Genomic DNA, 16,941 nt, shown 5'->3' with positions numbered 1-16,941 from the left:
ATTGTGAAGTGCTCTTTCTGTTTTGCAGGATTGTTTAAGTCCCCTGAGGGAAGAAGAACTTTGCAATGTACACTCTACTATCATTTATACTCTATATAAAAATAAAGAACAGTAAACTCCTGTGAGAAAGCACATTTATCTTCCAGTTTAAACAAAATCTCCTGAGCTAATATAATTGGTGGGTGCACTATAATCTGTCCATTTCCTTTAAAGCTTCACAGCTGGAATTCAGTGCCCATGGGGATAGATTCCATGCAGTGAGCGTAAAGAAGTTTCAACTTGTTTCGAATTTCCCAAGTGACAAGGAAACGATACTTAACAATTTCCTCCTGGGTCGAACCAAACCTGCCATGAAGGCTATGAAATTTATGTCTGCAAGGGAATGCCTTAACACTGTCTCCTTTTTGTCTTAGTGTCACAGCTGAATGATTTTTATTGGTCCACAATGTCTTTGGTTTTGTACCATGACTCCAAATCAGCCTCACATCTGAGCTCATTAACTGTATGTAATTTCAGGATTTAGCCAAGCGTCCTATGCTGTACCTGGGATTTTGAAATTGTGATGTTCATCTGTAGCCATTGCTGGGAGTCATGAGAGAGCTTAGGGTGAACAGCCGTTGAAGATTCAAATACAGACCAAAAATCCAGCATCTTGTTGGCGGCCTTTGTGTCAATGCTGAATCCATGAGTCTTCTGAAATAGACTTGCTTGCAGAATACAATTGAAGTTGCACTTCTTACCTAACACAAGATCAGATCTGCTTCTGATTATTGAATCCTGCTCTCCTGTAGCTCGCTCACACTCCTCATGCTGTAAGTAGAGGGAAACTGGTTTTCGCTGATACAGATTTGTTAGCATATTCTAGCAGATGAGGCCTGATCACTTGGTATGAAAGCTCCAGTGCACAGGATCACAAGAGGCAGAGGGTTGTCAACACAGCCAGCTCCATCACGTCCTACCGTTGGGGACATTTTCACGAGACCATGCTCCAGGTGGTACCATCCATCACCAAGGACCCTGACAATCTGGGAGATTCCTGCTTGTTACTATCATCCGGGTGGAGGTACAGGAACCTGTTCATTCTGATGAATGGTTCACAAGCAGTTTCTCCTCCTCCACCATTGTGTTTCTGAAAGGTCCATTAACTCATAAACAATATGTCATTATCATGTACACCAGAATGAAGAGGTACAGTGACATTGCAGGCACATTGCTGTGGACAAGATGCAAAATATAAATTATACATTAATTATGCAAGCCTATGAAAAAGCAATACGTTAGTGCAAACAAAGACATAATCAGAGACAAATCCATGATAGAGCAAGCGGGGGTCCGTAGTGTTCCATTGCAGAGGTAGAATTAAGATTGTGCAGGTCAGTCCGTGACTCAATTCAAGGTAAGTAGCTGTTCCTGAACATAGTGGTTGGGAATTCAGGCTTATGTTACTCCTGAAAAACCTGGATGGTGGAAATTCTTGCCAGTTGAGGTGCCTTCTTGAGGCAATGTCTCCTGTAGGTGCTGTCAGTGGTGGATAATGCTGTGCCCATATGCACATACCAAAGTTCACAATGTTGTAACAGTAAGTAAATACCAGTGAATTTGTTTAAGCTGCTAAATAGTTTTTTTTGTTGTACATGGTTGTATGAACTTTTCAATTTTACATCATTTAAATAACTTAGTGATATAATTGCCCCATAATTCACTTCTGCTTTCTGTTATTGTATTTGCATATTATGCTTATCTTTACAACAGTAAATGATTTTAATGCTGCCAAGCAACTGAATAGCATTACAATTGATGGATCTCGTTTAAAGGAGCAGTTTGATTTTTCACATTGAATAATGTAATATTTTCAACTTCAATCCTTTGAGAAATAATAATATATTGTAACATACTAGCTAGTTTCTGAGAAACTTTATCTAACAAATGGCTCACTAGAATATCAATTTCTCATTTACATTTCTAAATGGCACCATTGATTGAAATTTAAGACACTAATAGAGTTGGTGTAGCCTGCAGTTTTCTCCACATGGACTGTGATTCTCTCCAAAAAAAATGTTGGAATTAAAATGCTCAGCTTAGTTGTGGTATTTGCCGCTAATGAGAGACATATAATTAGGTTTATTTTTGAGGTGGAAGCTTCAAGGAAGTGAAGGCTCTCAGAGAAAGAGAGAGAGAGAGAGAGAGAGAGAGAGAGAACCTTTTCTATTTTTCTGTGACTGCTGCCGGCATTAGGAAAAAGGTCAAGAGCTTCAGGACTCCCACCACCAGGTTCAGGAACAGTTACTACCCATCAACCGTCAGGCTCCTGAACCACTCAACTTCACTTGCCTCATCACAGAACTGTACTCCCAACCTATGGTCTCTTCATCTCAAGGTCTTGACATTTACTGCTTATTTATTTATTGATTGATTGATTGCTGCTATTATTTGTTTGCTCTTCTTCTTTCTTTTTGTATTTGCCCAGTTTGTTGTATTTTGCACACTGGTTGTCCGGCTCAATAAACGGATTAGAAAGGCTGGCTCTGATATAGGAGTCAAACTGGATACACCAGAGGTGGTGGAACAAAGGACCTATGGAAAATCCTGGCAGTTCTGGACAAAGTTTCTCACCCTAGGGTTAGAAGTTGCTTCCACAAGGTCATTGTTACCATTAATGACAGCATTTAATATTTCAAGGTTACTTTGACCTTTCTGTATGGGACATGAAAATTTATGAATTTCAAAGGTGGCCATTGTCCCATTAACTTGAAAAAGCCAAATACTTATTACTCCCATGGCATGTTGCAAGTAGCTTAGTTCCAGTGATGCTTTTTTATTACTGTATTGTGCACTTGTGCTCCCTATTTATACAGAATAATAAAATTGAGCATAACAGCAGCTTCTATCTATATCATGCTTTCAACAGCAACATAAAGAGGTTAGTAATTTTCCAGCTGGGACCTCTGATTTAATGCTCCTGTCTGTGAGGAAAAGTTTTGACCTACAAATTCAGTCAAACTCTGCTTTCTTTTCAGCACCTCCTATCTAAGCATTGTTTATTCTAGCTAGGAGTTCACTTCCGGATTGAATAGTGTAGCAACTGAAGGTATTGATCGTAACTCAGGCATAATGTTATAGATATCCTCAAAATTCGTAAAAGATCATTTTATTTTCTACTGGTAAAATTGCACCAACCTGCAATTGTGCAATCTTCCCACACAGTTTCCAAAAGTTGGCTAAATTGCTTTCTCATTTGCACCGTGGTTGAATCCTTTTACACATAGTTTTCTTCATATGGTTACCAGAATGCCAAAGGAAATATTTCAGTGTAGCTAATCATGGCTCAGGGATGTATCTTTCATGAATAAGTCAGAAAGTTTGGGTTGAAGTCCTTATCAAAACCTTAGGCACAAAAATTTGAATGGCTATACGATGCTGTGCTAAGGGAGTGCTGCTCTTTCTGAGATATTGCTACAGAGTCATATAGCAAGGAAGCAAACCTTTCAGTCCATCGAGTCCATGCAAACCATTGACCACCTATTTACATCAATCCTATTTTAAACCTATTTTGTCAACAACTTCCTGAAAATTCGACATTAGGGCAATGTGCATTGGTCAGTCATTTAATTTATTTAGAGATACAGCAGGGTGTTGGCCCTTCCAGCCAAGCCACTCCAGCAAACCCACAACCCCAATTCACCCTAACCAAATCTCAGGACAATTAATAATGACCAATTAATTGTAAGAGGAAGCCAAAGCACCTGGAGAAAGCCCATGTATTCCACAGGGAGGATGTGTAGAGGCTCCTTACAGAATGGTGCTGGAATGGAACTCTGAACTCCGGAACGACCTGCGCTGTAACAGTGGCGTGCTAACTGCCACCCTACTGTTGCTCCCAGTTAATCTACCGCTAGCCTATCTTTGGGATGTGGCAGGAGGCAAAAACACCCAGAGGAAACCCATGCAGTCACTGAAAGGATGTGCAAATTCTAGCATCTCTGGCATTGTGAGGCAGTGGCTCTAATAGCTGTGTCACATGGTTTGAGTTTGCTGTCTTTCAAATGCAATGGCAGTTCATATTTTCTCTCAGGTGATGTAAACAAAAGTGGCTCTATTTTAAAGAGCATCTGGGTAGCATATTTTCCCAGTGAACCTTATCCTCAATATTTGAAATAAAGCATTCTTTAGTTATTATCGTGGTGCTGTTTGTGTGATGTAGTTCTGTGCAAATCAGCTGGCATGGTCAAAAACATGAAATCATGTCATAAGGAGGATCGGAAGTTAGCAGGAAGAAAATTGGGATTGACGCTTTTGTGACTGAAACTGTTATGGGGCTCACATAACTTAAAGTTTGTTACTTTGCTTTCTGTAAAATGTATGAATGATTTAGATTTAAATATCAGTGCATGAATCAGAGACAAAGTTTGGGCATTTCATTGACAATAACCAGGGAAGCTCTAGAATTAAATTGATCATTTTTTGCAATAAGATAGCATATAGAATTTAATCCTGTGGAAACTTATGGACTTACAGAAGTGTAACAAGGCAAGGAATATACAGTAAATGACAGGATAATGAGTGGTGTTGAGGAACGGAATATACAGGCACAGGGCCTTTCATTGGTCGGGGTTGACCATGGATGTTGCATTCCAGCTGTTGAAGTCAATATGCAAGCTAAGGCAGTACGATATGGAGATCAAGCTATTACCCATGAAGTTGTTGAAGTTGCAGGACTGCCTTTGAGACAGCAGCTCTGGCTTTCCCCATGTCTGGGTATAGCTACAGGGCAGAGGAGGTTTGAGATCAAAGTTTTCTGAGATGAACTGCTGGCTACGGCTGATGAACGCAGTCTACCCAAAGTGACTGGCTTGAAGGCACCAGTAACCCTGTCAGTAGAAACAGTTCCACTGGGCTCAGTAGCTAAGCCACACATGAAGGCCAGGAGCTGGTCTTAGTTGTCAGATGCGCACACCATTGTGAGCATTTTATAGGGAGTGGGACCTTATTCCCACTACACACACCAACCCCCATGCCTACGACACCTTAAGGAACATACAGGTACATATGCATGAAGAAAGCAGCACAGATCAATAAGACAGTTAAAAGACAGGGCTTTCTCTATTAGCTGAGGCATGGAATCTTAAGATCAGGGAGGTTGTGCAAGAATTATACATGGGAGAGAGTGCATTGGAGATTTAATGAAGATGTTTTCAAGACTGGCCATGTGATTCTAAGGAAGACTGCGTAAGGTAGGATTATTTTCTTCAGAGACAAGAGACTAAGAGAATCATTCAAATAAATCAATGTCTAGGAAGAGGCACAGTCGACGTTTCGGGCCGAGACCCTTCATCAGGACCCTGGCCTGGCCTGCTGTGTTCACCAGCAAATTTAATGTGTGTTGCTTGAATTTCCAGCATCTGCAGAATTCCTTGTATTTACATTTTTAAAAATCAATGTCTGTTTCTTTCAGCAGACAGATCAGAAATCCTAGGCTGGATATATAAACAATTTTTAGAAAGAATGGAGGAGAGAGTGGGGACTTTTTTTTATCTAGTTGTCCTGAAGGTTTTGGGAAGGAATTGTCTGAAAGAGTGGGAGAGGCAAATATCCTCACCACATTAAAAAAAATACCTGGATGTGAATGTAAAGAGTAGGTTTAGGGTAAGTAGGTCTATTTTGACAATGAGGCATATTATCTTATCCTCTGTCATAGCTTTCTCTAATTCTACTCAGATGTTCTGTGTTTCTTGTATTAAACCAATCACGCAACATATTTTTTTTGTTGGAATGTACTTTGGTACACCTTGTTGTTGTGAAGGGTGCTTTGAAAGGTTCAATGGCTCATTGTATTGTCAAAGTATACATGTACGCTACTATTCTGATATTTGTCTACTCCAGATAACTGTTAAATACAGAAAGACCATGGGTGTTGATGGAAGAAAATACATCAACTCCGCCCCGGCATGAAAAAGAGAAGAAACAAAACTCCCCCTCCCCTGCAGCAAAGAACAGCCACAGTAACAAATACTGACCCCCTACACATAACAATCCCTGATCCCCGACACCCTACTCGCAGAAAAGGACAAAAAGAACAAGCAAATCCCCCAACCCCTCCCTCCTATACACAAAAATTAACAGATCACCCAACCACTAATTGGCCACTAGAAAGAAAATGCTGAAAAACTGAAGGAAACTTTGGTTCTGTCTTCACTAAGGAGGACATAAATAATCTTCCAGAAATAGTAGGGGTCAGAGAGTCCAGTGAGGTGGAGGAACTGAGGGAAATACATGTTAGTAGGGAAGTGGTGTTAGGTAAATTGAAGGGATTAAAGGCAGATAAATCCCCAGGGCCAGATGGTCTGCATCCCAGAGTGCTTAAGGAAGTAGCCCAAGAAATAGTGGATGCATTAGTGATAATTTTTCAAAACTCTTTAGATTCTGGACTAGTTCCTGAGGATTGGAGGGTGGCTAATGTAACCCCACTTTTTAAAAAAGGAGGGAGAGAGAAACCGAGGAATTATAGACCGGTTAGCCTAACATTGGTGGTGGGGAAAATACTAGAGTCCTTTATCAAAGATGTGATAACAGCACATTTGGAAGGCGGTGAAATCATCGGACAAAGTCAGCATGGATTTGTGAAAGGAAAATCATGTCTGACGAATCTCATAGAATTTTTTGAAGGTGTAACTAGTAGAGTGGATAGGGGAGAACCAGTGGATGTGGTATATTTGGATTTTCAAAAGGCTTTTGACAGAGTCCCACACGGGAGATTAGTGTGCAAACTTAAAGCACACGGTATTGGGGGTAAGGTATTGATGTGGATAGAGAATTGGTTGGCAGACAGGAAGCAAAGAGTGGGAATAAACGGGACCTTTTCAGAATGGCAGGCAGTGACTAGTGGGGTACCACAAGACTCAGTGCTGGGACCCCAGTTGTTTACAATATATATTAATGACTTGGATGAGGGAATTAAATGCAGCATCTCCAAGCTTGAGGATGACACGAAGCTGGGCAGCAGTGTTAGCTGTGAGGAGGATGCAGGGTGACTTGGATAGGTTGGGTGAGTGGGCAAATTCATGGCAGATGCAATTTAATGTGGATAAATGTGAGGTTATCCACTTTGGTAGCAAAAACAGGAAAACATTATTATTTGAATGCAAACAACAGGAATTCTGCAGATGCTGGAAATTCAAGCAACACACATCAAAGTTGCTGGTGAACGCAGCAGGCCAGGCAGCATCTCTAGGAAGAGTTTAGTTAGTTAGTCCTGACGAAGGGTCTCGGCCTGAAACGTCAACTGCACCTCTTCCTCGAGATGCTGCCTGGCCTGCTGCGTTCACCAGCAACTTTGATGTGTGATGCTTATTATTTGAATGGTGGCCGATTAGGAAAAGGGGAGGTGCAACGAGACCTGGATGTCATTATACACCAGTCATTGAAAGTGGGCATGCAGGTACAGCAGGCGGTGAAAAAGGCGAATGGTATGCTGGCATTCATAGCAAGAGGATTCGAGTACAGGAGCAGGGAGGCAGGGAGGTACTACTGCAGTTGTACAAGGCCTTGGTGAGACCACACCTGGAGTATTGTGTGCAGTTTTGGTCCCCTAATCTGAGGAAAGACATCCTTGCCATAGAGGGAGTACAAAGAAGGTTCACCAGATTGATTCCTGGGATGGCAGGACTTTCATATGATGAAAGACTGGATCGACTAGGCTTATACTCGTTGGAATTTAGAAGATTGAGGGGGTATCTTATTGAAACGTATAAAATCCTAAAGGGATTGGACAGGCTAGATGCAGGAAGATTGTTCCCGATGTTGGCGAAGTCCAGAACGAGGGGTCACAGTCTGTGGATAAAGGGGAAGCTTTTTAGGACCGAGATGAGGAGGAACTTCTTCACACAGAGAGTGGTGAATCTGTGGAATTCCCTGCCACAGGAAACAGTTGAGGCCAGTTCATTGGCTATATTTAAGAGGGAGTTAGATATGGTCCTTGTGGCTAAAGGGATCAGGGGGTATGGAGAGAAGGCGGGTACAGGGTTCTGAGTTGGATGATCAGCCATGATCATACTGAATGGTGGTGCAGGTTCGAAGGGCTGAATGGCCTACTCCTGCACCTATTTTCTATGTTTCTATGAAACCAATATAAAGTAGAGTCTACTAATTACATAAATCTCAGAATACGGGAAAGGTCTTTTTGTCTGCATACGAGGAGAGCAGTCGTACGAATGCAGTCCTTCCATAAACAGTGACCAGCAACCTGGATTCAAATGCTGCTGATCCGGTGCTGAACGTCCAAACACCACTGATCCTGGTTGAGTGTGCAGATCCAGCTGCTGACCCTCTCTGTTAGGAGTCATCTCTGACCAGCTCTGCATTCACCTTGATGCTTCAATCATCCTCGCTGCTTCAAGATCGTGTCATTCATGACTGCCGCTCCTCTTCTCTGGTGTTTTCCATGAGTCACCTTGTGTTCTCAGACTTTTTTTGCCTCCCGTCTCTGATCTTCACGAGGCAGCTCTCTTGATACAGCATAATGCTGGATCGAGTTCCAAGCTGTGTGTCACAGGCTCCAGCAGATTCCATAACACAAACAAGACAAAAAGAACAAGCAAAATGCGTTGAAGAAATGAAATATTTAGTTAGATTTGCTATCTGAAAGTTGTCGCCCAAGGAATCGTTGTTCACTGGTGGCATCTTGAAGTCCTTTGTAAATAGGAGACTGATTTTTTTATCCATCATAATTCCAGAGCTATTTTTTTTATTCCAGCTTTCCTATTGGAATCAATGTTTTAGGGACCTCTGCTATTGACTGTGCTGGAATATCCAGCTTCTGCAGAGATTCCCCTTAGTTTCATCCTGCACACATTTTGATGAAGTGGAGAGAACTGATGCAAGTAGCAACATTGATGCTTCTTATAGTTATTTTCAAGACTCAATCAATAAATTCACACATAGAATATAAGAATGGATATTCGGATGATTGATATCTCAGGATTAAAGTGGTGAGGCTGTTTGGAGTTAGAATTGGCTCGAGCAGAGGATAATGGTGCAGGACATTGTAAAGTGCACTGTGGTATTCTGAATTAGCCATTATTAAAGGACAAGACACAGCATAAACTTAATTTCCAAATTTGCGGTTAAATTTCTCAACTCTAATGCCGGGAGGGATTGGTGAAATGGTAAGGTGAATGACAAAGTAAATGTTAATCTGCAGAAATGTGGAGATGCTTCATTTTAATCGTAAAGTTGAAGGAAGGTAATATAGACCTTGAGGTATGGCTTCATACAGCATGGAAGCAGACATTAAAACCCATCTTGTTTATGCTAACTGGGATGTCTTTCTGAGCTAGTCCCATTTGCCTCTGTATGTTCTGTATGACCTTAAACCTTTTCTATCTATGTACCTGGCCAAGTGCCTTTTAATATCTTGTGATTGGCACTGCTCTGTTCCAGGCAAAAGGCTGACCATTTACCTTATCTGTGGCCCTCTTGATTTTATATAGTCTAAGGTCACTCCTCCAGCCTTTGCTCCAAGCAAAAAGGACCCAGCCTCTCCTTATAACCCAAACCCTCCAATCCCAGTAACATCCTCATGAATCTTTTATGTACCTTTCTAGTTTAGGTCTATGGTTTTAAATGGATTGTAAACGTAGAAGGGCGTATGTTTGCAAACCTTTGAAAATGAGAAAACAATTCAGAATGCTTTTTAAAAAAATGCTTTGAAGAAATTTGGTGTCAGAAGTAGTGGTATAGAGTATAAAAGCAAAAGGAGATGTCAATTCTTTAGAAGAGTGCTACAGCTGGAATATTGTGTCTAGTTCTCAACATAATGCCTTCAAAAAGATGCCATGTTCTTCAAAAGGATTCATTTGGGACTTTACAGGAGGTGAGAGGATTTTGTAGGGTGGAGATAGGGAAATTTAGGGGTGTTCTTCTTACTGGTGTGAAGATTAAGGGGGCTTATACAGTTCAGATAAAAGACATGAAATATTGTCGAGTAGGATATCAGTGGTTGAAAGATTGTGACTCTGAGGAATGGTTGGGGAAGAGAAAGGACAGTGAGAATGAGGAACTGGACGTTTACATTTTGGGATGTGATTGAATCAAGGAGAAAATTAGTGCTGCAGCCAGATGCAGGTGGTTGGAGAAGTAATGGGGGGGGGGCACAAAAAAGACTGGGAACTGGCAGTGAAAAAAAATCTAAGGGGCCTACCTGATACAAGCCAAGCTTTGGGTGCAAGAAAACCACAGGACGAATGAGGTTGGTCTCTTTAACAGTACTAGCCTTAAGCTGGCCTATTTAAGGCTGCCCTATGAGTTACCTACACCATTCATGAGTCCCAGGTGGACAGCATTGCACACATTTGTTAGCCTCCACGACCATTTCACAAAATACCCGGGGAAAAATGCAACTTCAAGTGCCAAATACTTGAAGTTGGGATTAGGTTTTGGACTAAATTCTTTCATGTAGTGCAGAAAAAAAAGTTGCATTTTGGGAAGGGGTTCCTTAGCCAGTGATTGTTTCTCAATCCAGAAATATTTGGGTTCTTCAGTATCAAACAACCCAGGCAATTTTAACATTGACATTGTAATGCATTCCCAGTTGAATACCAAGATCATGCTGCCTAACTCAAGGACGCGGAGGGCCAATGAGAATAGGCAAGATAGTGTAGTTAGGAACATGATGACTGAGCTGGGTTCAGTAACGTTGCACACCCTCCCCCCTATTATAATCAGTTCTATACCTCGTCTTACCCCCCTAGCCTGTTATAATCAGTACAATAACTGTACAAGTGCTGATGCCATTATAATGGCTTCCAGAGCATGCAACAACTGAATGCATATTCGAACCAAAAACATCACTCAAAAAGCATCTAACAGAAAACTAATTATTTGTTTGTCCAGTAGCTTTTGTTTAAGTGGAGGCAGATCATCCATCAGGCATTCTAGCATTGCCAAGGTAGCTGAAGGAGCCAGCAGTGAAATGGAGGTCAGAGATGGGCATCATCAATGTATGTGTGGTATTGAGCCATCTGGACTTCAAACATTGTCCCCAAGAGGCAGGCTGTAGATGACTAGTGGAAGGGTAAATCCCAGGAATTTAGCAGTCAATGGTACAGGAACCATGGGACAAAGCAGAGCCTATCTCAGCTAACTGCACAGTGGGGCAGAGGTATTGTAGTGGGAGCAAAGCTGATAATGACTTAGTCTCAGAGACTGTCCATTGTTGGGGCAGCTTCTGTGCTGTGCTAGGCATTGGCAAGCTGGGCTGGTGGATGTAGACTTCAGCTATTTCAGTGAGATATCCAGTTGGAACAAGTAATTGAACTTCATTCAAGTTTGAAAATTAAAGGGCTAAGTACCCATATGCATTAAAATAACCATGGTCTGCTCTCTGCTTAAGTAATAATATTGATTACTATATTCAGCAGCATTGAAATCAGAACTATCTTCATGTGTACAGTGCTGATATAAATAGTCATAGTCATACTTTATTGATCCCGGGGGAAATTGGTTTTCGTTACAGTTGCACCATAAATAATTAGATGGTAATATGTTTTAATCTGATTAATATAGTTTTAATATGTTTTAATATAGTAATATGATTTAATCGAGTCAAAATCCTTGATACAGAACTACTACCTTAATGAATAAAACAAAATTAATTGTCCACATTTGCACACTGAACATGACTTGGAGTTTTGCATTAGCTCACAATTTGCATTAATGAGGTAGTTTCAAAGGTTATGCGACTTCTCAGTGGTCTATTCAGAAGTGTTGATGCACTTGGTGAAGAGTGGTGGCTTTTTGACTGATGTTGTTCTTCATCTCACCATGCTGTATAGATGATTCAAGAAATGAACTTATATCCAAATAGGATTGAAATTCTGCATTAACTATCTGTGTGGCAGTAGCTTGCAAAGCAGATTATTAACTGGCTTGTGTGTGTGTTTCTTCTATCGTCCTTTCTTTCAGAGGATCAGCTTCCTGCAGGTTATCCTACAATAGACATGGGTCCTCAGCTAAAGGTGGTAGAGCGAACACGGACAGCCACCATGCTGTGTGCAGCAAGTGGTAACCCAGACCCTGAAATAACTTGGTTCAAAGACTTCCTGCCTGTTGATACAAGCAGTACTAATGGACGCATCAAACAGCTACGGTCAGGTAGGGTCTTGTTTCTGTTATCACGTGGTAGATTGTTTTATAGGTAATTTTATTTTACACCTATCCTTTTTATGTGTACTTTGGTGTGTTGTCCATGTCTGTGATGTTGCCATAGCCTGTTCCTGTGTCTGTGTGTGCAGCTTCTGTTAATTCCATATTGCTCACTGCTGTGACTGTATTTTGATGGTTTTTTTTAAACTGCTTTCAGCAGTACTTAACAGATCCATGTTTTCTTTTCCCTGTTTTCTTTATTTTTTTTAAAAAACGGATTAATTTCAAAACATTGGGCTTCATTCAGAATTGCAAGGCGAACAAAACGGTTTTAAATCTTTTAAAAACAATCTTCAACCTAAAATCTACAAACTGTATTTTGTTCTATCTTCTCTATATTTTTAACCTAGCAAAAAAAAATACAGTTGTTTTACTCCATTTCATTGACAAAGTGTACAGTACTTTTTCTATATCTGACTATACAATGGCATCTTTGGAAATGACTAAAGTTGATGTTTAATTTTTGCTTCTGAAACATTTTTCCTTTTAGCCACAGTAGTGTGTGCACACTAAAACCTTCCAGATAAAATATCAGGATCTACAGAAGCCTGCTTTTCATGTAGAGTTTAGCTTTTTCTGCTATCTTTGACCATGGCAGTACCTTTGAAAGCCTTTAATATACTTTAACCTGCATTCCCGAGTTCTTATTTTGCTGTAGCTAATAGATGAGCTTTATCTGATCCAAAATTTATTAAGTAACATGCTTAAACATTTGCTAGTGCCCACTGGTAGTCTGTAAGAATCTGTTTACATTCACTTTAGTAACTATATCTTTCTATACTGAGATGTTTGATCACCTATGTTACCAGGATTCTCAGCTTTGACCTGTCCTGTGATGTTTAAGTCGTCTTGTTAACTGCCTCTTTGCTTGTTGTCAGCAGAATTGTGTAAATTAACATGTTAATGTGAATTTAGATTAATTTTCACCTGTCAAGTAGATGATATAGTTTTAAAGCTTTAATTCTGAAAACTTGTGCCAAATTATAAGGAATATAATAATATTTTTATGCTGTCTTTCTTCTTTCCGTATTAAATCTCCAGAATCCTTTGGTAAGTGCTTAGTTCTGAAGCGCACTTCACCCCCACTAATTCCATATTCAGATTAAAATGCATGGCATGCATTTTACTAACAGTTAGTGTAGTCACTGGATTTCTCCGTAGTGGCACACACTTCCACAAAAAGTTCTATCAGCTGTAAGATACACCTGTCTAAAGAAAAATCGATACACAAATTTCACTTAGATGTAGTTGAGTAGATGACATAATCCAACCTAAATGGTAGTAGTTATATCCACCAAGTCAACAGCGTTTCCGATATTTGCTTAAAAAATTTTAAATATGTTAAAGGTTCTAGGCTGTCAAACACGTGACCAATCTTCTAAGAATTCACAGTCAATTTCTGCTTGGTAGCAGCAATGTCGCCGACAGTGGACATTGTCTTTATGGTACAACTTGCTTTACTAACCTAATACTATCTAATATTATCCTGTTTACCTATACAGTAATTCAGCTTCTTTCTAGACCTTTATTCTGTAAATCTAATTTGATTTTATCTTCCAAAGCCCTAGCCTCCTTCTTCTCGTACTAATGCTTCTTCTTTCTAATCTTATTTGCATTCATATTATCCACCCAGGTGGTACGCCAATACGAGGTAAGAGTGCTGAACTAACGTTCACAGAATTGATCCTTCTCATTTCTTCTGTCCTATCATATCTCTCATGTTCGTCATGTAAAGATGTCCATCCTTTCCTGTTTTGCTTTGTCCACTTTGTTTTCTGTTCAATGATGTTCCTGTTGTGTCTGTTTTATTGGTTTTGGATGTAAAGGATTTTGTTTTTGATATGCTTAGATACTGCATATCATTGTCCTTTGTACATATCCAGTCACAGCATATCATTTGTCCCTCTTTTTTGTACTATTACAAACTCAGGGTAACCCTCCCCTTCCCTTCCTCAAATGTGACCTGCATAGCCGTACTTGGTCTTGACAGTAAGATCAGGTGAACTGAGGAGCATCTGCAAAAGACCTGGAATAATTATTTTTTTTGTCACCTTTTTACCCTACCCTCAGGAACTGAGATCTGTCATTTTTCTTCACTTTTTCTTTTTCCCTTCTTCAAACCAACACTTTTCACACTTTCCTTATCCAGATACTTTTTTCTTTTAAAAAAAACTTTTTCACGGATTTGCGTGTTCGAGTTTTTCAAGCGACCAGCTTCTTCAAGACTCACAAGCCGGAAGTACCTGTGAAGGTTTTGATGTGCGGTGAAGATGGTAGCGCTGCTCTTTTTTTCTTTTTAACCCATCGCGTAAATTCAGATGATAATTTTGAATATTTTTCTTGCATCTTATGGGCAGACACTCAAATACTAATCCCATTGGTGGATTTTTTCGTGTCTTGGGACCTAGAGGGTCCAGCGGCAGAGGTTGGTTTATCTTTCCAATTGACTCAAGCCACCACTTTACAATAAGACGAAGTGTGAATTTTTCTTTACTCATCCAATTTACTCTTATGTATTTTTATTTTTCAGCAAAAGGGTCTGAAAGATTGTAAGTTGCACAATAATTACATTTATGTCCTACAAGGTTGTATGTATAGCAAGAGTTACTTTTTAAAAGGTCTTTTGAACGGTATTTTGAGAGATTATGCCTAACTAACCAAAATTCTTTTTTTCACTTTGAGCAGCTTTTTGTGTTTTTGCTGCACATTTTTGACTGAAGAAAATGTTTCTTGAGAACATGTCTGCCTTTTTCAACAATTTCGAATCTTTGTGGTGACTTTTTTAACATTAACTCTTTTATTTATACAAAAGCCATGATCCTTTGAAGTAACCTCACCCGTCCATTGACCAGTGAATTGCCCAGAGCAGGATTTCGTTGTGAAAAGTCATTTAAACCAAAAAAAAAATTCTCCTGCCGGTTTTGATGGTGTGAAATCCGTCCTTCACTAACTTACCCATCACATCCACTCTGTCTGTTCACCTTAGCAAAGCAATGACTCGACGCTGAATGGAGCTTCGCAGACAAGTCCTTTCATAATGTTGAAAGGATTTGAATGAGTAAATAAAGAAGCTAAAATGACAAAGCGTTCTCTAACAGTTCTCTGTGCACATTTTTGTTTTCTCTATCCTATGCAGGTGCCCTCCAAATAGAGAATAGTGAAGAATCAGACCAAGGGAAGTATGAGTGCGTGGCAACAAACAGTGCTGGTACACGTTATTCTGCCCCTGCCAATCTATATGTGAGAGGTAGGAACAATAAAACCCTGGCATCCACTATTCAGGGCATTGGGATTAGATCTATATGTAAATAGTTGTTGTACTAGAGAACGGAAAGATGTACTCTAGCTGATTTAGTAGAGGACAAAAAGTCTTATACAATTTAAAGTTGCAGAGATTTAACAATCAACATACAGTACCCAATCTATCCTGTGAGATGGGTTTGTAAGTATATTATTTTTACATTTTAACTTCTATTTTATTGCATTAATTTTAAATCTGTGCTTTATATTTGTTATTTTACTACTTTTGTTTCATATAACAATTGCTTGGTGTGCTACTAATCATTAATAATTGACTCCAAGCACTGGGGTATATGTATGATTGCACTTAAGTCCTGAGGAGCAAGGGGTGGAGAGACTGTGTGTAAACACTGCCTTCCAATCTGAAAACCAGCAGAGCACAATTGATTCTTTTTCTTTTCCTTCTTGATAAAACTACAGAGACACCTGCAAGCTCCTGGCACTTCAGTAATGAACTGCGTTTGAAAGCTGTCTTGTTTTCACCCTGAATTGTTTCAAGACACTGAAGTTATAACCACAAAGAAATAATGTGATTTTAGAAACCGTCGGCTCTCATCCTCCTTGTTCACTTCCAACCTGAGTGTCTCTCCACATAGAACACTGAGATGAGCATCAGGAAGCTATTTTGTATTTTATTTCTGACGAGTATATCTGAAATTTGATGAACAGATTTTTTTAAAGATATGATTTCATTGCCATGTGAATCACATAAGAAGAAAAATTCAGAATGAATGTAACAGCTTTGAGCTCATTACTGCAGTGTTGGTGCTCCTGGGCTATAACTAGCTTCTTCTTGGATTATTTCCCTTTTGCTTTGTTGTTTTACTCTGTTCTGCATTTAACAAGTGGAGGGTTTTATGATTGCAAACTATCCAGAAAGCCAAGTGATCTTGACTTCTAGATAATGGCATAAACTCTCTGTAGCAGTAGGGAGGTTAAATTGGTTGTTTCAGCAAATGGACTGAACATTTCAATATGATGCTAGTTGTAGCTTACTGGGCAAACATTGTAACGTCAAACAAATAGTGATATTTGAAATTGAGGTAGAAAGGCTTAATCAGAGCTAGATAAAATGTACTAGTAGCAGTTGAAAGCCTTTATACGGCCTTTTTACTCTCTCTGTGTTTCCCTTGTTTTTCTCCTTTCCTCATTTCATTGTGTTCTGCATCAAACCCCCTACATCCCTCAGAGCTGCGAGAAGGTTGGTGTGTTTTTTTACTTTTTACCCACCTTAAGAACTACTGATTGAAATAGCAAGAAAAAAAAATTGAAATGAATGTAGCTGCATTGTGATTAATGTTATGTCTTATATGATGCTTTTGGTTGTGGCGGCTGGTGCTTGTGAGCTAATGACATCAGGCAGTGGTGCATGTTGGGTGATGACATGCATTGGGAATGCATGGCCAGCTGTGAGCTGCTAAATTGGTCAGTGTTCCTGCTCTT

At 39.8% G+C, this 16,941-nt stretch overlaps 1 protein-coding gene across 10 annotated transcripts in view; it reads left to right on the top strand.

Moving 5' to 3' along the window:
- Window positions 1-16,941, top strand: part of LOC140197686 (receptor-type tyrosine-protein phosphatase delta) — a 606,878-nt gene that overhangs the window by 363,996 nt on the left and 225,941 nt on the right. For all 10 annotated transcript variants that reach the window (XM_072258000.1, XM_072258002.1, XM_072257999.1 and 7 more), the window contains exons 5-6: window positions 11,959-12,147; window positions 15,335-15,445. In XM_072258000.1, the coding sequence (XP_072114101.1) occupies window positions 11,959-12,147; window positions 15,335-15,445 (300 nt within the window). The remainder of the gene's footprint in view (window positions 1-11,958; window positions 12,148-15,334; window positions 15,446-16,941) is intronic.

The sequence above is a fragment of the Mobula birostris genome, chromosome 5 (assembly GCF_030028105.1).
Source record: "Mobula birostris isolate sMobBir1 chromosome 5, sMobBir1.hap1, whole genome shotgun sequence".
Classification (NCBI taxonomy): domain Eukaryota; kingdom Metazoa; phylum Chordata; class Chondrichthyes; order Myliobatiformes; family Myliobatidae; genus Mobula; species Mobula birostris.
Note: the sequence above shows the minus strand (reverse complement) of the source record. Positions and strands in the feature narration are given on the sequence as shown.